The 20,805-nt window shown below is 41.7% G+C and overlaps 1 protein-coding gene across 1 annotated transcript in view; it reads right to left on the reverse strand.

The window, feature by feature from the left end:
* B3GAT2 (beta-1,3-glucuronyltransferase 2) overlaps positions 1 to 7,585 on the reverse strand; it is a 116,687-nt gene extending 109,102 nt beyond the window's left edge. The window contains exons 1-2 of the mRNA XM_069974599.1: positions 6,571 to 7,585; positions 6,464 to 6,522 (exon numbers count right to left, since the gene is read on the reverse strand). Coding sequence (XP_069830700.1) covers positions 6,464 to 6,522; positions 6,571 to 7,129 — 618 coding nt within the window. The 5' untranslated portion in view covers positions 7,130 to 7,585. The remainder of the gene's footprint in view (positions 1 to 6,463; positions 6,523 to 6,570) is intronic.
* Between the last annotated feature and the right edge of the window lie 13,220 nt (positions 7,586 to 20,805).

Raw genomic sequence — 20,805 nt, forward strand, 5'->3', positions numbered from 1 at the left:
TCCGTGTAACAGAAACAACGATCAACCGATGAAATGATCCTGTGATTGGCTGAGCAGCCTGTCAGCTGACAGATGCTATTGCCATTGTGATCGTGGAGCTGCGGTGCACAGGAGAGAGGAACGGGAGCGGGGAGAAGTGAGGTATCTGGTGTTTAGGCAAGGGCTGCATGGACATCGCTAACGATAGGTACAGTAAACGAGCACCGATCTAGCAGATCAGTGCTTGTTTACTGAATTGATTGAGCTGTAGTCGGCCCGTGTAATAGGACCCTGAGTAAACGTGCTGATAGATCACCTGACACACTTTCCTAATACATTCTTACAGCCTCCGTCCCTGCCTGCAATAATCCGCAAACTAACTCTAGTAAAGACCCATGCTGTTTGTAAATGAGCCCCAAACTAGTCATCTGGACGTTGTCATTCTTCCAAGTAGTCAGTCCCAGGTGGCGTCAGTGGTGTAATTACATCCCTCTAGGTGTGATTTAAATCAATGTTATCCCCAGTACTTAATTGAGAGAGGTCCGAAGTCTTGATTCGGGCAGACATGCGCAGTAGAGTGGCATCGTATCTATGCTGTACATCCGTGCTGTACTGCGCATGTCAGTCCGAAGACTTCAGAGCTGCCATGCTAGGGAAGGCTGGCTCCCAATGAAGTACTGGGGATAACAGCACTTTGATTCACGCCTAGACGGTTGCGATTACAACGATGATGCCCCTGGGACTGTGACCACTTGGGAGAAAGACAACGGCCAGATGACTACTTAGGAGCTCATTTACATACAGCGTCGGTCTTTACTAAAGTAAGTTTGAGGGTTATTGCAGGCAGGAAGGTAGGCTATAAGCATTTGTTAGGGACGTGCGCTGGGTAGGGATGAGCAAATCACATACAAATGTATTTTTATTAAAACAGGCAAACTATAGTAGATACAATAGTGGGACTTTTACAAGTGCATTTTTTCCTCCTTAACTTTAAAAGGCCATAGCACTTCCATTTTTTCACCTACAGGCCCACATGAAGTCTAATCTTTTGCGCCACTAATTGCACTTTGCAATGGCAGACTTAATTTTTCCATAAATTCCATCTAAATGGCTCATTAGTGAGCGTGGCTATCAGACCGCGTCCGTTAATTGCTGCGGTCACAGGCAATTAATAACACCCGGGATTGCAGCGGTTCAGAGCGGGGTTGCTGTGCGGCCCCACTCTGAACACCCCTACCCAACCGAGGATGTACAGTTACGTCCTTGGTTGGGAAGGGGTAAAGGGGTTGTCCACCGTAAGAAAAACATGGCTTCTTTCAGAAACAGCACCTCTCCTGTCCTCAGTTTGGGTGTGGTTTTGCATCTCAGTTCCATTGAAGTAAATAGAGCTGAATTGCTTTAAATGGTTATCCAGGGCTACAAAAACATGGCCACTTTTCCCCCTCTATTGTCTCCAGTTCAGGTGTGGTCTGCAATTAAGCTCCATTTACTTCAATGGAACTGAGTCCCAAATCCCACCCAATCTGGAGACATGAAAGGGGAAAAAGTGGCCATGTTTAGGTAGCACTGGATAACCCCTTTAAAGGGGTTATCCAGCGCTACAAAAACATGGCCACTTCCCCTCCTCTTGTTTCCAGATTGGGTGGGGTTTTGAAAATCAGTTCCATCAAAGCAAATGGAGCTTAATTCCAAACCACACCTGAACTGGAGACAACAGTAGGGGCAAAAGTGGCCATGTTTTTGCAGCGCTGGATAACCCCTTTAAGCAGTAATTCTTTCATAACGGTAACCCTGTTAAATTTATATTTTATATTTTGTCTGTTTTTATGTCTATTCTAGAAAGAAGCAAGAAATATGTACGGTATATAGCAGCCAATAGGAAATCTCCCTTGCTTGTGGCAGAAAACTTACGTTCTATACATGGAAATAAAGGAGCGTAACGGGTTAAAAACTTTATTGGGTTTGTAATATTGACAAGAAAGCGGCACATAACAGAGGATGCTCCTTTAATTCTTTATCAACATAATCTGTCAAGAACAAACGTTTTTAAGAGCCACAGAGGGAGATCCATAGCTTTATTTATGGCCACTATATCTCAGGCCCCTTTCACCAGACAGAGTGATAACAGTTTCAAGAGGAAGATCAATCCTTTCCATTACCAGATATGTCAAGCTTGAAATGATCCATTCGAATTAGAAAGTTTCCTTTTGTTTTGTTGCTTTAATGGATGAGGCTATTCAGGACTGTAATGGGAGCCGTAACATACAGTGATTTATGAAAATGTGCGGACAAATTAGAGCGCCATTGTGCACGTAAGATGAATCTATATGAGAAGCATATGGTCACCAGTGATAACATATGAAACATAGAAAAATGGGTGCGGGGCTGGAGGACAATACACATCCAAAGAACTTATATAAGACAAAGTACCGACACTGCTATAATGGTCAATCATTAAAGGGGTTATCCAGCAAAAATCTATTTCTTTCAAATCAACTGGTTTCAGAAAGTTGTATAGATTTGTAATATACTTTTATTTAAAAATATCAAGTGTTCCAGTTCTTATCAGCTGCTGTATGTCATACAGGAAGTAGTGTTTTTTCAGTCTAACACATTGCTCTCTGCTGCCACCTCTGTTTGAGACAAGAACTGTCCAGGTTTACTATGGGGATTTGCTGCTGCTCTGGACAGTTCCTGTCTCCAACAGAGGTGGCAGCAGAGAGCAGTGTGTCAGACTGGAAAGAAAACAACATTTCCTGCAAAGCATACAGCAGCTGATAAGTATTGAAAGAGTGGAGATTTAAAAATAAAAGTAAATTACAAATCTATATAACTTTCTGAAACCAGTTAATTTGAAATAATAATAATAAAAAAAAACCTTTAAACCAAAATACAGGGGGTACGGTTAGACAGTCTCTACTTACCATTCGTAAAAATATTCTTTTTTAAAAAAAATTCTGGCTGTGAAATATTTATTTGGACTAGCGTTCACTCCCCACCTGCGAGTGCACGTTAGTACGAATGGATGCTACACAGAATTTCATTCAATAAAGATGTTTTTTACGAATGGTGAGTGCTCCATTTTACTTCTATTGTTGATATGCAATAGAAGTTACTATCACAGCTAACATTATGACAAACCATGAAAGGTGCCGGTGTATTACACAGAATATATTAAAGTGTCGCTGTCGTTATAACTTTCAAAATCTAAATCAACAGTAGATGTGAAATAAAGCAAGTTTGCCATATACATTCAGTATTTTTTTTTTTGTTGGTATCATGCTGTAAAACAAAGCTGTACTTACCAGAAATCCAGGTCCAGTCTCTGGCAGGCAGATTTTCTGACTTGTGCTGGTGGAAAAAACAGACTAAATACAGGAATTCCAGCCAGTACAGAGTCACGTCTCAATGTGTCCATCAATCACATGACTGCCTTCTCTCTGTGAGCGCTCAGATGGCCTGGGAAACACTGGACTTCCTGTTTTCTGACTTATTGAGAAAAAAAAGAGTCAGAGAACAGGAAGTGCAGTGTTTTCCATGATAACTAAAAAAAGAGAAAATGAATATAAATCGCAAACTTGCTTTATATCACATGTACTGTTGATTAAGATTGTAAACGTTAAAATGACAGTGACACTTTAAGTCTTCCAGATTACAGAGACAAATGCATTCACTAAAAATGTTTACAAAAGGACTTAATGGAGAAGTCTGGCAAAAATTTTTTATTAAAGTATTGTATTGCCCCCCAAAAGTTATACAAATCACCAATATACACTTATTACGGGAAATGCTTATAAAGTGCTTTTTCCCTGCACTTATTACTGCATCAAGGCTTCACGTCCGGGATAACATGGTGATGCAATTTCCTGGATAACATGGTGATGTCACTTCCTGGATAAAAATGGTGATGTCACTTCCTGGATAAAATGGTGATGTCACTTCCTGGATAAAATGGTGATGTCACTTCCTGGATAAATTGGTGATGTCACGACCCGACTCCCAGAGCTGTGCGGGCTGTGGCTGCTGGAGAGGATGATGGCAGAGGGACACTGAGGGACACAGGGCACTTGAGGGACACTGAGCATCCCTCTGCAATCATCCTCTCCAGCAACCACAGATCGCACAGCTCGGGTTGTGACATCACCATTTTATCCAGGAAGTGACATCACCATGTTATCCAGGAAGTGACATCACCATGTTATCAAGGAAGTGAGGTCTTGATGCAATAGTAAGTGCAGGGAAAAAGCACTTTATAAGCGTTTCCCGTAATAAGTGTATATTGGTGATTTGTATAACTTTTGGGGGGCAATACAATTCTTTAATAATAATTTTCGCCAGACTTCTCCTTTAAGACTGGGTATATTTAATGTGTTTAGTGGATTTATATATAGGTAATAAAACACTAAAGTTTAAGGCTTCATATTGTGGTTATTAGATCAAATTCTACTTCTCCAAGTATCCATGAACTCACTAATGTTTTCCTTCTGGGTTTATTCTCCAAGTGTAACTAATATTGAAGTGTCTTGAACTCTAATGTGTCTTCTTATTGTGCTGGTATAGACTGGTAGGATGTGTGCTAGAGAGCCTTTCATTACATATAGCCTAAAGACATACAGACATAGACCTATAGATCTATAGACCCTCCAAGACACCTGTTACTGAATATTATAACAATAATTTCCCTCCCTACAGAATCCATCAATGATTTTATCACTTGCTGTGGCTTTTAGATTTTATAAATTCTAATTTAAAGGGTTTTTGCTCATCCCTACCTGAAGGGTTATCAATTAGGTTAAATGGTTTTATTTGTGCACCAGTGTTTTCTTGCAAAATGTATATTAGCCTGTACATTATATGTATACTGCCTTTGTGATATTTATGATTTCTTTAAGCTATATATATATATATATATATATATATATATATATACACACACACACAAATATTATATATATATATATATACACATATACGCACACACACAAACACAAACTATATATACACACACACACATGCACACTATATATACACACACACGTGTGTGTGTGTGTGTATATATATATATATATATATATATATATACACTATTTATATATACCCACACACTATATATATATATATATATATATATATATACACACACTATATATATTTTTACACAACCCATTAGGAAACTATAAAAGGAATAAAATCATGTTATACACCAGGGGTAGGGAACCTTGGCTCTCCAGCTGTTGGAAAACTAAAGCTAAAGCTTTGGCTGTCCAGGCATGATGGGAGTTGTAGTTCTGCAACAGCTGGAGGGCCGAAGGTTCCCTAGCCCTGTTATAAAAGGATAACTTTAAATATGTAAGGTGCCACAAATGAAGGCATATTCGCACATACTGAATGTTTGGCAGAATATACTCAAAGAGACAGCACTAGAAGCACAATGAACAGAACCTGGCACAGTGACTCCCCCTGCAGACTGTTTTCACATACACTGGTTACTGTATATACAATCTCCTGCATGCAAAATATTGTAAATTCAGTTCTGTTGGAGAATTGCACTTGTGTATTATGCCATGCATCTGCCATTACCCCTTCCCCCATGCACACTTAGCATATATATATATATATATATATATATATATATATATATATATACAGTATATATATACAGCTTTTGACACAATGCACTGAAGTTATAACATCTCACCCCAGCACTAGCCAATGGTAACCCGCAGTATTTTACCTTCTACTCCAGAACATTTGAGCCTGAATGCAGATAGTAAACATATTTCTCCTTTAACACAGTATGAATAAAACCATACAACACCCCCCCCCCCCCTGCAAAAAAAAAAATAAAAAATAGCTGTACCCTTAAAAAGAAAAATCAATACATATAAGATACAAACTAATCAACATTACAACAAAATAGTAGTGTTGATTACTTTGATGGATAGGCTGGGTTCACACTACTTTTTTTCTTATGTTTTTGCAAAAACTGTTTTTCCATTGACTTCCATTATAAAAAAAAACGAATCAAATCATCCGTTTTTTTGTTGCAAAAATGGATGCAAAGAACGTATGTATTAAGTCATCTCAAACCAAGAATCACTTCTATATAGATACACACGTATTTTCTATCGTTCGTGTAACAGTTTGGAAGCCCAGCCGACTCATTTTCCAATTCCACTCAGACCACCTTAAAAACAGATGTGAGGAAGTCTATGGGGAGTGGAACAGCAGGGTGTCTGTGGCATCAGAAAGTTTGCTGGAGGCATCAGCAGTCATAGGAGTGGTGGGAGCTGTCCACCAGCGTCAGTGCTGAAACTGCCAGACAGGTAATGTCTATAGAAGGTTAATAATACCATAGAAATTGATACTATAAAAAAACAGCATATGGTAGACCACCTAGATTTTGTGGAGTGTATGATAGTGTAACATGTGGGTAATTACAATGAGATGAATAAAAGGCAACTGACAAACATATGGAAAATACCTCCTGGAATAGCTCCAGACTGTAAGTGTTATCGTCATCCGCGAAGAAGACAACGCCTGCTGTATGCTCCTGCTGTACAGGTGTCTGGACTCCTGAGTGTTGGGTACGAAGATGTGTCTTGGGTTGGTATTGTTGCCTAAGCCAAGCCAATCCAGCATTCCTCTGCTCCGTAGCTCGGGGTAAACCAGACCGTTTATATCTCCTCGGTGTGGGTACATGTAAGTGAGTGGCCCTTACACCTGCCCCAGCTAAAAAGTGACTGACCAAATCTGTCGGATGCACCGAGTCCTCTACCACAATCCAGTGTAAACGTGGGACCTGACGGAATGTGTTGGCTAGCCGAGTGAGTTCTGCCTTCTGCACAGGTCGGCTGTAAGTAGGGGTAATGGCATATATAATGGGCATAGTGTTATTCTTTGCCCACAGATTATCAGTGCTAGTCGACTGTTCTTGATTAGGGGTCCATGAGGCCATGCTGGTGTCACTTGGCTGGGGTCTCATCAAAGCCGCTCGACCAATCCTATGCTTCCAGTATGGAGAATAGTGGCGGGTACTGGGGACTCTGTTGGAAGTCGAAGGTCTCCTGGTATCAATATCAATAATAATAACCACAATCAATACCCAAGGAAGAAGAATAAAGAAGCGACTGTAGAAAACCGACTTCATCTTGCTGTTTATAAAAGTAAGACCAAGTCAAACTTGGAGAGCATAAACTCGGGCAGCCTTAATATTCTTCCAGTATTAAATCCAATGGAGTGAGGGGAATCCAAAAGAAACCAAAGCAAACAATTCCCATACAACTGTTTCCAGGAAATTTCTTGAATTGTTATTAATCCTATGCAAAGTTACCCTGTCTAAAGACGCAGACTGCAGTTGTAGAGAATGCTCCTCGATTCCTATAAATCCCTATTTTATTGTTTATAGAGGTGCTGGAAAGTCATCATAGAACCCCCGCTGTGTGCCGCCGACTTCTTCTCCAAGCCATCGAAAATCCAAATCAAGTCATGTCATTAGCTCTTCAGCCAAACAGCTCCAATTCTCTGCTTCATTGATAAACTCTTTGAGCGCAGGACGAGGGTTGGGCGGGCAGCTCTTCTTCTTCAGCACGCAATGCTCACAAATCTAGGAGATGTTATTCTGGTCCCCCGAAACTTCTTGCCTTTTCGGTATCCATGTGCTCAGAATTCCGGATGAAGCAAAATAATACATTTCCAAGTGGGTCGTGTTTGCCAGCGCGACATGGACAGCAGCCAGGTCCCACGGATTGTTTGCTGCTTCCGTTTGTTATTGCTGGTGCTGCCTGGAAAGCAGTGGAGAGTTGGGCTGCGATTCTGTAATCCAGGCTTCAGTGATGCACTGGATGTGGCTGGGTTGGTTTGCTGCTCCCTGCATCACTCTCTCTCTCTCTGCTTTGCCCACCCCCTCTCCTCTTTGTTTCTCTTTCTTTGTAGTCCGATGAGCTGCTGGGTGGGGAAAAGGGAGGAGAAGAACACAGGGACCCCCTGTGGATGGTAATGAGAAATAAGATTGAAAGCCACTTCCAGTATGACTGATTATAGCAACACACAAATAGATGCTTCTTCCTTCAAGCCTTACAGTGTTTCTTTTTTGCACCTTTTAGTCTCTTTTACGTTGTGTTCTAACTGGACTGGCTCACCATGAACCACAGGGCTGACACTTATCTGTCAAGTCCCTTTAATTGACATTTCAAGTGGAAGGGAAGACGGCAGAAAGATGTGCGCTGAAGTACTTCATCGAAGGCTGCAGAGAACAATGTGATCGAACAAGGACGTTTGACACAAGTTTTATTCTCGTCATCTCGGCAAACAAATCTTTTATACAGTTGCTATTTAATTCCAGTGACGTCTTGTAAGTTTTCTTCTCTTTATGGTGATAATCATTAGGAATGTTCCTTCTTCGGCTCCATGTAGCTCCATGGAAGAAGAGCTTAGCTGAGCACAATTTATGGATTGCTGGGCTATTGCAGTGTGGTTTTCCACAGAGCTGCAGACACAATATACACACACACTATGAATGTAGCTCTGCTGTATCTGAATATTTTACAGATGATTACCCGCACAGTGAAACTCACAGAGCGTAGCCCATAGGTCATTGTAGCCAAACTGCACTCTGCTGTACGGATGTGTAATTTTTCCATATCACTGGTTAATAGTGTTTTTCCAAGCAATGCTTGGAGAGATATACTCCTTACTTTCTTAGAGGATGTTACATTGGTTCCCACAGAGGATACAGAGACTTTCTTCACATAATATCCTATAATTAAGTGTATGTAGCCACTGATGCATGTATGGTATTCAGAGGATAAATACATTTTCACTTTGAGGCAGCATTTACTGCTAAACCCTGTACAACATTTGAAATGACTGAACAGAGAGCCCTTCACATGCACTGAATAAGGCTATGTTCACACCTTGAAAGAGACTGACCGTTCCGTGGCCTGGCCGGGTCACGGAACGGCCGGTCTCAGAGAAGATCATCCAAGCCAGTACTGCAGTACCGGACGGATGATCTTTAGCGCCGCTGAGTTCTGATGCGGGCGCATCTGTGCGCGCCTGCATCAGAATTCCCCACTGCACACAATAGAGCGTGCCACTGGAGCCGCATGCTCCATAGTGTGCACTGACAGGGTTTTCTGTGGCCGCTATTCAATGAATAGCGGCCGCAGAAAACTGACATGTCAGTGTCTCGCGGCGCCACTAGGGATCCCGGCCGGAGTGTATACTACAGTATGTGTATACACTCCGGCCGGAATCCCTCAGAAGGCAGTACAATGTAAGGTTTGTAAAAATCACGGCCATTGTTCAAATCGGCAACAACGGCCATGATTAACATGAACCTTATGTTTTGTGAACATAGCCTAAGGCTGCATTCACACGTCCGTAGACTTTGCAGACCTGTGGGCAGTGAATGCATGCAAGGGATTGTTTCCCCACCCGTCATGATGTATTAAAGTAATGCCAGCAGCAGGGAAACTCTTTGAATTGCCGCTGTAATGGGCCCCATTAAACGAGGGCCCCTCGCAATACACGCAACAGAGTTGAGGCCCTATTACACGGAATGATTATTGGCCGTTACGGCCGATAATCGCTCCATGGTATTAGAAGGCAATGATCAGCCGAACGATGTCGGCTGATCGTTGCAGTCGTTTGCCTTTCAACATGTTGAAAGACAAACGACTCATATAGCAGCGATCTGCTGCCGTCACTTTGTGAAATAGTAGCGTCGACCGCAGACCCTGCTATCCTCTATGGGCTGCCCGGATGAGATCCAGTGATAACCCGAGCAGCCCCCCACCCGCAGCTCCCTGAGGCCTTGTGTAATAGCAGCGGCAGGGAGCGGGGAATCAGGAGCAAACGATCGCTGACAGAGCTTGTTTGCCCCTTTAGTTGCCCCATGTAATAGGGGCTTTAGACTTTGATGCAAAAGGAGCCACCCTGGTATTTCCCTATACTTACAGCTGAGTGGGACTTAAGGGGCTATAAGGGTGATTTGGCACTTCCTCTTCTCACTTACCCCGATGACAAGTTCTCCCATCTCAGTGCAGCCAATCACTGAGGCTTCATGTGTTGTCATCAGGAGAGCCAGGACAGCTTGTCACTAGGTCAAGCAAATAGAGGAAATGAGGCAGACTGGAGCACAAGGGCTGGAGGGAGCTTGATGGCCACAGTGGAGCAGGCAGCAGTTTGTTTCTTAATTAAATTGAAATGCCCCTTTAACAAGGACTTTACACAAAACCAGTACTGAAGTGGGAGAGCATACTGGGCTTACTTCCAACCAGTCACTAATCAATAAAAATCTAGAATTGTGGCTATGTAGCGTAATTGCAACAAAACATTCCAAATCTATCTTAAAGGGGAACTCCAGGAAAAAAATATAATAATAATAATAATAATAATAATAATAATAATTATTATTATTATTATTATTATTATTATTATTATTATTATTATTATTATTATTATATTATTTCAAATCAACTGGTTTTAGAAAGTGCCAGAGATTTGTAATTTACTTCTATTTTTTAAAAAATTGTACATTTTCCAGTACTTATCAGCTGCTGTATGTCTTGCAGGAAGTGGTGTATTTTTTCCAGTATCTACAGCAGGAAAGGTTTTCTATGGGGATTTGCTACTCCTATGGGCAGTTCCTGTCATGGACAGAGGTGGCAGCAGAGAACACTATGTCAGACTAAAAAGAATACAGTACTTTCTGCAGGACATACAGAAGGTCATACGTACTGGACGACTGGAGGTTTTTTGTTTTTTTTTAAATACAAGTAAAATACAAATCTCTATAACTTTCTGAGACCAGTTGATTTTTAATAGAAGTAAATTACAAATCTCTGCCACTTTCTGACACCAGTTAATTTGAAAGAAAACCATTTTTCTCTGGAGAACCCCTTTAACATGAGGGTTTTTTTTACTGGTCATTGGTCATCTATTCAGTAGATTTGAAATGAACATTTGGCAGGTTTAGGAGAAAAATCGGTGAATCTACCCTTCATCTACTGTATCCCACGCACCAATTTGCTCTAATCATTACTTGGCTTGTATCCATTAGATTGAGGAGCTTTTTCTTCATTTCCTTGCTGTTTCCGAGCTGGTAGAGTGCACTAGACTAAGCGATGGTATAAATTGAAATTCTGCCAGAAAAATTCTTCCTTTCTCCAGTGTTTTCTTCTAATGTTTGTTATTTCCCACCACTACAGTGTGTGATACAGTCTTCAGGAAAGCAGCAATACAACCACTTGGCTCCACTCTTATAGAACATTAGCAGCAGTGAGCCTGATGCTAGATATCTATATACTGTGTACTGTATGTATATATATATATATATATATATATATATATATATATATATATATACCGCTAGTCATTGGTTGGTAGCTATTGTTTATTGTCTTTACCACCACATTTAGTTTAACTATGTTCCTACTGGCTTCGACTTGCCAGACGTACAATAGTAATCCGGCATCCCCATGTTTGTAAATGGTAAAATGATTTTCTGTCGTGACTGGTCATGTGAAATTAAGTGCATGTGATTCTAATTATTCGAGATGACCACTTTAGAGGTCACACCGCTTCCAGTAGTGGGCTAATATAGGTTAATGTGAAAATAAATGATCCACACAAATGGCCATTTTGATAAATGTATTTTTAAGCTTGGAAAAAAAAAACTAATTAAATACAGTATATGCCTTGGTTTAAGAGTAACTTGGTTTAAGAGCATTTTGATTTAAGAGCTCACAGTTTTTTAAAATTGTGACTTGGTTTAAGAGCTCCCTGCTCCACTTCAGGCTGCATCAGTGGACAGGACTGTGGGGGTAATCTCTTCATAGCTGTAACCCTCTCTCCCCTGACAGAGAGTGCTGCATGTATGTGCCCACATCTGTCCTGCTTATTCCTTCCTGCTCCCTGCTGTCAGCCCTTATGTTTCCCATGTCATCAGCTGCTCAGCTGCGATTGGCTGAGCACAGTTATGCTCAGCCAATCGCGGCTGAGCTTCGGATGACGCTGCAGAGGGCGGCCGGCACTCGGGAAGATCCGCCACCCGCCCGAAGAAGACGTCACTGCTGAGGATCGGAGACCGTGGTCGGCACGTGACAGGTGAGTATAGCGCACCACACTTCCGGGTACACGGGTGGGGGTGGTGGGACACGGGGAAGGGGGCCAATCACAGACATAACATACATTACAAAGTTGTATAACTTTGTAATGTGTGTTATTCTGTGAATAATTTTTTAGCGCCGGACAACCCCTTTAACTTACGAGTTACCCTTAACACTGGACAAATTCCCACCCCCATTTCTCCTGCATCCGCATGGGACTAGTGATGTATGGGTAGAAGCTACCATGTTGCGTTGAAAATAAGATCTACACCCAAAACAAGGTGGGGCCTGTACGCTGATGAAATCACTGACCTATGTGGCTGATGTGGGCGGAGATTGGGGCACTACAGCTGTTAAGCCTCGCCCCCTATGGCACTGTCCACCAACAATAACATGGATTTCTGAGGGGAGAGACCACAAAGAACTACAGAAGGGAAAGGGTGGTATAAAGTATGGAGACTACCTGCAGAGGGGGGATATATACAGTATGAGGGAATCACTACAAAGGGGGAGGGAGGTATATAGTATGGCGGCCAGAACCAATGCAGAGGTGGAGCTGCCTGGATCAGGGGCGCAGTTCTCAAATGGCACTGTCGGGAGCCGGCAATCACGCTTGGCTCCCAGCACCATCAGAGCATACAGCCGGCCTCCTGCGAGCATACGCCGGAGCATACAGCCGGTGGGGAAGAGCGTGCCTACTGCATCCCTGGCGATTGGCCTGGCTGATTGCTAGGGACACAGTGGTATCGCATTTGTTGCCGGAGCTTCACCGCCCCTAGCTGATCAGCCCAGGTATATTGTATTTTCATTTACTGACTGGCGTCTGGTTGTATTCCTGGTTTCCTGATTTCTAGTTTCTTTTGATTTCGATTCTTTTTTTTTTTTTTTTTTTGGAGGGGGCACTCGGATATGAACCAATGATTTCGATTCTGTACTGCCCCGACCGTTTGTTACTGACCTGGACCATTTACCCCGCGACTATTGTGTTTTGACTGTGTTTTGTTTTTTGTCTGTGTTTTTGTGTTTCACCTGTTCAGGCCAGGGACTGTCGCCCAGTTATCCGCTGCCACTTGAGTTGCAGTAAGCAGGCAGGGTCAGCGGAGCAGGTGTCAGTGCTAGGGCCTCATCTGTCTTGTGTCCGTCTGTCCTATAACCTGACAGGCAAGATGCATGCAAAACTGAACTAAAAGCATCTTAGTAAGCATGATTAGATTGCATTTAATACGAAATAAAGAATATTTTATTTTACTGGGCAACCCTTTGATTCTTTCCTTATTATTACATACTGATGGTATTAAAATTAGTATGAACAAGGATCAAGAAACAGAGTCTCGCACTCACCGGACTGAAGATGCAAGTGGTTTATTTCCGATACATCAGAGTAGGCTAGGCGGGGAGAGGGGAGATGGTGAAGCAGGTGTGTTCAGCAGGAGCAACAAAATGTTTCACGCCTACAGAGGCGCTTCGTCGGGCTTCGTCGTTCCTAGCCCGACGAAGCGCCTCTGTAGGCGTGAAACATTTTGTTGCTCCTGCTGAACACACCTGCTTCACCATCTCCCCTCTCCCCGCCTAGCCTACTCTGATGTATCGGAAATAAACCACTTGCATCTTCAGTCCGGTGAGTGCGAGACTCTGTTTCTTGATCCTTGTTCATTTATCCTGCCTTTTTTGTCTCTGCACCGCCGCTCCACGGTTTGGATACAGTCTGTGTGCTATATACTCCAGTCCCGGGTTTCCCACATTGGGTGTACCTTGTAGTTAGTGCCGGCCGGAACTCTCACCATACGTATTAAAATTAGTATACTTCTTTTCATAACATTAGAAAAGGTATACAAGAAGAGTTACCCTGTGCCTTAATGTATGCATAGAACGTGCTTCCTCCCTTATTACTTCCATCATGTCGCACAGCACTATGTCTCTATCTACTCCAAATTGAGGCCAAGTTTAATATAATAGCAATCAGGATTACCCTTCAGGCATTATGATTGCTTTAAGCCTCATCTACCTGCAGATAGTGCTGCCAATCTTCTACCTGAGATAGGATTTTAAATACAGCAAGGCAATGGGGGATAAAAAGACTCATCAGAATTCTAATTCGAGAGCTAAGTCTATTTTCTTTAATAAGCATCTGTAAGTAACTTGGTTACACCGCAACATGTTATTGCTGAGGGACGTGACATGACATGGCCGTGTAATGGCCTCTGGCATTAATCTAGTAATGTGGAATTGTGAGTCGCTCAAATTAATCAATCTTATAAAGAGAAAAATGGACAATAATACTTGGACTCTGCTCTTTCCTGGTTTTCCTCCTATCTCTCTGTCCGCTCCTTTAGTGTGTAGAGAGGAGGGATCCAGCAGCATCCACACAGGCTTAAAGGGGTTATCCAGCGCTGCAAAAACATGGCCACTTTTCCTCCTACTATTGTCTCCAGTTAAGGTGTGGTTTGCAATTAAGCTCTATTTTCTTCAATGGAACTGAGTTTCAAAACCCCACCCAAATAGTGCTACAAAAACATGGCCACTTTCTTTCAGAGACGACACCACTCTTGTCTCCAGCTCAGGTGCGGTTTGCAATTAAGCTCCATTAACTTCAATGGAACTGAGCAGCAAGACCCCACCCAAGCTGGAGACAAGAGCGGTGCTGTCTCTGGAAGAAAGTGGCCATGTTTTTATAGCACTGGATAACCCCTTTAATTTCTCCCAAGTTTTATTGGAATATCCAAGAAAAATACAACGCTTCGACTCACTTAGGAGTCTTTCTCAAGTATATACTTGACAAGTGAGTCGAAACGTTGTATTTTTCTTGGATGCTCCAATAAAACTTGGGAGAAATTAAGCCTGTGTGGATGCTGCTGGATCCCTCCCCTTTATATGTCTGTTTGTGGACCACTACTGGGATTGTGGTCCTACCAGCTTGCAATTCTTGATTTACAACATGCAATATATTAACCCTTTGAAGACCAGGCCAAATTTCGTTTTTGTACTTTTCGTTTTTACTTTTATTTGACTGTTTTTAAAAAATTAAAACTTTAAAAAAATCTATGACTATGTTTATAACGCTGTTATCCTTTGGTCTATGGGGTTGTGGGATGTGTAATTTTTTGCGCCATGATCTGTACTTTCTATCGGTACCTTGCTTGCCAGAATTGCAGATTTCTTTTATATATATCATATAAAAATATAATTTTTTTTTATTATATATCAGGGGAAAAAAATGTGCATACAACAAGTTCAGTAAAAAGCTGAGAGCACACACCAAGTCATTGCGATACTTCTTTATTCCGACATATGTTAAAACCTTCGGGGACACGTCACTACTCAGCAGATGCCAAACCACTTCACATATACAACACAGACAGGACGACCATTTCCCGCACATGCGTGCTTCATCAGATCAGGAAAAAAAAAAATGATACCAATAGAAACTAGAGATCCTGGCACAAAAAAATGACCCCCCCCCCCCCCCAATAAACCCTGTAGGTGGAAAAATAAAAACGTTATGGCTCTTAGAAGGCAAGGAGGAACATTACTTCATTGTGACCTGGCGCTTTTTTCCAGCCAATAAACATGCAGGAACAGTCACTAGGAATAGGCAGGACTTAAAAAAACAAAAACCTCTAACTGTGATTGGCTGGCTAAACTATGTCACCTCCTGAATATAAGAATAGTCATTTCAGATTCGTGTCACTTGCTGGTTGGAGTTAGAGAGGGACAGGCTGTATACCAGGGAGAGAAAGCTTTTAGGGGAAGTTAGGTAGGAAGGGACCCCCAAAAGCCCTTGTTAGGGCTAAAAGTATAAAAACCATATATTTAGAAGCAGTGTGTTCAGACATCTACTGATAGTGTATACGGCTGTATACTGTGAGTGTGGCTGTTATCTTGCTACTACTGATTTGCACAGTCTGCGTCCTGTAAAGTCATTGAAGAGCCCTTTAATTTTATTGTTGTAAAAACAATTCTATATCCGTTTTACGGCTGTAGGCTGGGTTCACACTACGTATATTTCAGTCAGCTGTATACTGTGAGTGCGAAATAATACCTGTTATCTTGCTACTACTGATTTGTAGTTATCGTTAATTTTTGTTATTACGTATTTTACACTGCACCTGACCTGATATGTATGCAAGTGCGTACCGCTAGACCGGAACGTACGCTTCTACTTTACGTTCATAATTTGTTTGTGAATCTTCGGCGTACACTTGGGAAAATTAAGATGTTCGCTTATCACTAGTGTTAGATGCAGCCCCTGGTGTCCTATATGCATCCAGAGGTGTTGGCATCATTTCCTGAGGTGTCATTGTGCACTTGGTGACCTCCTAGTGGTCGAATATTGATTTCCAAGTATTTTTCTCCCATATAATTATATATATAACTATAATGGGATTCGATATTCGTTCGAATATCGGGAGCTATTCGAATTAAATTTCAAATTATCGAATATTTCACTATTCGCTCATCTCTAATAGAAACTCTATAACAGAAACCATACTAGCAGTCACAGACCAATCAAAGGACCTATATGGACTTATAATGGTATCCATCAGGTTCCATTGTGGTGTCCAGCTTTTAGACAAGAAGAATAGTTGTGCGTGCTACGCTGTTCTTTCCATCACATCTGATGAAGCAATCAGCACCGGCTCTGAGCACAGTCTCTGAGAGTAGCGGAAGCACAGCCTTAGCGGTAAAAATTGTTAATAGTATTTTCTGAGCATTTCAGGCTTCAGCGCCCATAGATATATTATACACTGTATACCAATGTAGTTATGCATGAAACACTTTAATAACATAAAGTAAGAAACAAGCTCTATCAGTCTATAGCCTACCCCTCCTGCAGTATCCGAGCTGTTTATGTCTGTAGGCTACTATGTACCGATTTGTGTAAGCCAATCCATCCACTTGCTGCATCGGCCCGGGCGTTAAATAGTTAATAGAAAGTAATTGTATTGTAGAGTACATTATCTTCCAGCACCACAACATTCGCTTTCACAGATGTGAGCATTGTTTGGAACAAAAGCCATCATAATGTTATCCGATGCTCTCAAATGAATTATAACCATCACAATGTGGAGGAGATGTGTTAATTCCGAGGGCTTGTCTACTGAAAGGCAGAGACGAATGCTATAGGCACTGGAAGAGTGACAAATGGCCATATATCGAGGATGGAAATGAGGAAACATCTGTGCAATTGGATGATAATTAGAGCTGGAAAGCAAAAAAGAGAAGCCATGGAATGTGATTAATGAAATAATGTGTAGTTGCCCCTGGCAACCAATCAGATTCCACCTTTCATTTTCCAAAGAGTCTGTGACGAATAAAAGTGGAATCTGATTGGTTGCTAGGGGCAACTGGGCCAGTTTTACTTTACACCATGTTTGATAAATCTCCCCCATAATGTCTGTCTTCACTATCATGTACTGAACAGAGAAACCGGTTATATATACAGTATACAGATATGACTGCAAATGATAAATACATTGGCGATAATGTATATAGTAACATACATTCTCTCCATATGTATAGATGAAATTCGAAGAAAGACGGAAATTCGTTTGGTGAGCTTCACAAATTTTTGGTTAAAATTTGCAAATCATATCTTTATAAATTTCATTAAAACAGCCAAAACTATAGTAGCTACAATACTGGGACTATTACAGAAGGGCGAATTTGTTAAAGCATGTTGTTGTAAAAGTGTCAAAAATCTGAAAATCACGATTTACAAAAAAATGCCAATCAGCCAATTTCCGCCATTCCTCTCCTCTCTGTCCCTATGGGTGTTAGACCCCAAAAGGAGGACAAGTCAGATCTTGCCGCACAGGTGACACTGGATAATTTCAGACACTTAGCCAATGTCAGATAACCAAGACTGGGGCTTGTGTCACCCTGTTAGGACGGGTACCCCAACACTGCAGGGCAGAATGTGGTTAGTGAAACACAGGCACAAGTATTCTTCTCTTCCCTCAAGTATTCTTCTCTCAAGTTCCGGCAGAGCACACCACTACCCTGGGTTGGGTCTCTCATGACAAACTCCTCTCCTCACTAAGCTACACCAGCACCGCTATTCTACCTCAGCACTTAAAGTATCTCCCAGCACAGATCAAGTGAACACAAGTATGTACCAAAGAAGTTGTCCCTTACCTGTGTCACAAAAGACTATTAGTAAAGCCATTTTATTTATTTTACTTGGACTCATTGGGTCACTTTCCCCTTTCTGTGGGTAGCAGTACCTACAGTCCGGGCGGGTCATCTCCCCATTCTGGACCAAGGGACCCATCACAGCCCGGCAGGTCACTGACCATTGCGGAACAATATAGCCAGCCCTAACATAAAAAGCAGGTGTGACACCAAACCTGTGTGCTGAACTAGCACTGGCGTCACAACAGTACCATCTCTGCCTGAGCTACAGAATAACTAAGCTGGATACAGAAACATGAAGGTGAGTTTTCCTTGCTCCCCTGGCCTTCAAGTTACCAGATCTTAAATGGACTGTTCAAAACCTGTCAGTACCTCCATCTAATTTGCAAGAAGCAATTGAATATCTGCATAATAATATTAAAGGGCTACTCCGGTGAAAATCGTTTTCTTTCAAATCAACTGGTTTCAGAAAGTTATATAAATTTGTACCTTACTTCTATTAAAAAATCTCCAGTCTTCCCATACTTATCAGCTGCTATAAGTCCTGCAGGAAGTAGTGTATTCTTTTCAGTCTGACACAGTGCTCTCTGCTTCCATCTCTGTCCATGTCAGGAACTGTCCAGAGCAGTAGCAAATCCCCATAGAAAACCTCTCCTGCTTTGGACAGTTCCTGACATGGACAGAGGTGGCAGCAGAGAGCACTGTGTCAGACTGGAAAGAATACACCACTTCCTGCAGGACGTACAGCAGCTGCTTTAATAGAAGTAAATTACAAATCTATATAACTTGCTGACATCAGTTAATTTGAAAGAAAAATATTTTCACCAGAGTACCCCTTTAACATCTGATGTAATGTATGCCACAGCAAAATGCTATGGTTCTGCAGGGCAAATGTGCTGCTAGCGAGGTGTCTCATCAGGTGTCCCCCTGATCCTTTAAGAATAACAATTTATATTTAATTAGTCATTTTCTCTATCCTATTAGGTTATTTGGAACACACTATAAATATTTGATAACCATTATTGATCTGTTGCATTGAAGCTAAGTACTTGCGCAGTCCCGGGGTGAATAGATGGAACATAAAATACGTTTTTAGGCTATGTTCACACAACGTAAGAGACGGGCCATTCCGTGACCCCGGCGCCGCACGAATCCCGGCCGGAGCGTATACGATGTGTTAACGTTCCGGCCGGGATCCCATTGAAAATAAAGCATTGTTCCACCCCGAAAAAATACGGCCGATGGCAACAACGGCTGTACTTTTATGTAGTGTGAACATAGCCTCAAAGTAATATAGTTTTATTTGCCATTCAACTTGCTTCAATGTATTTTGAATCAGTATCTTAAAGGGGTTGTCCAGCGAAAATCTTTTTCTTTTAAATCAACTGGTGTCAGAAAGTTATATAGATTTGTAATTTACTTCTATTAAAAAATCTCAAGTTTTCCTGTACTTATAAGCTACTGTATGTCCTGCTGGAAGTGGTGTATTCTTTTCAGTCTCACACAATGCTCTCTGCTGACATCTCTGGCTAAGGGTGGGTTCACACTACGGAATTCTCGCGGATAATATCAGCGGAATTCTGCCGCCTGCCGCGCGCCTTTCCTCCGGCTCCATAAACACCATTCGCTTTTCACTTCTTTCGGCAGATAGCGGAATACGCCGGCCCATAGAATGGTGTCTATGGAGTCGGTGGAAAGGCGCGCAGCCGTGTGTGCGGACATACTGCAAAATTCTGCAGAGTTTATCCGCGAGAATTTTGTAGTATGAACCCACCTTAAGAGAGGAACTGTGCAGAGCAGGAGAGGTTTTCTATGTGAAATTTGCTTCTGCTGTGGACAGTTCCTGTCTTGGCCAGAGAGGTCAGCAGAGAACACTGTGTCAGACTGGAAATAAAACATTTCCTGCAGGACATACAGCAGCTAATAAGTACTGGAGGACTTGAGATTTTTTAAATATAAGTAACTGAAAAATCTTTAAAACTTTCTGACACCAGTTGACTTGAAAGAAAAAGATTTTTGCTGGACAACCCCGTTAAGTTTTAGGCTATGTTCAGACAATGTAATTTTTTTAAAAGAACGGACACTGATTGCAGTATTGCATTAAATTCCATGTGTGTTTCCGACATTGTTATTTTAACGTCCGTTTTTTTATAACAGGCGTTAAAATAATGAACATGCCTATTATTTCCGGACACTGTTCGCCGATGGTGCTCGCAATTCAATTGTAAAAAGATAATGTTACTGCAGCCGATACAGAGGTATGGCATGCAGTAACATACCGAACGCCGCCCAGCATCCAGCAGGACAACATTGTCCGTTGCTACAATGTAGGACGATGTTGTACTGTGTGTGAACATAGCCTCAGAATACGTGAATATGCAGCCTAGAAATGATTTAGAATAATCATCCCTTTCACGTCCAACAAATACGGTGCAAGCTGTACAGCTCCAATGCTTCATACTTCAGAAATTATAGCCTTGGAACTTTTTGTTTATTTAACGACATCCCTGGTAACAGTCTCCTACAGTATTGCCATATAAATTAAACTAGTATAAACTGAGTAGTCCTTGATTTCAATGCA

Source organism: Dendropsophus ebraccatus, chromosome 6 (genome assembly GCF_027789765.1).
Source record: "Dendropsophus ebraccatus isolate aDenEbr1 chromosome 6, aDenEbr1.pat, whole genome shotgun sequence".
In the NCBI taxonomy this organism is placed as follows: Eukaryota; Metazoa; Chordata; class Amphibia; order Anura; family Hylidae; genus Dendropsophus; species Dendropsophus ebraccatus.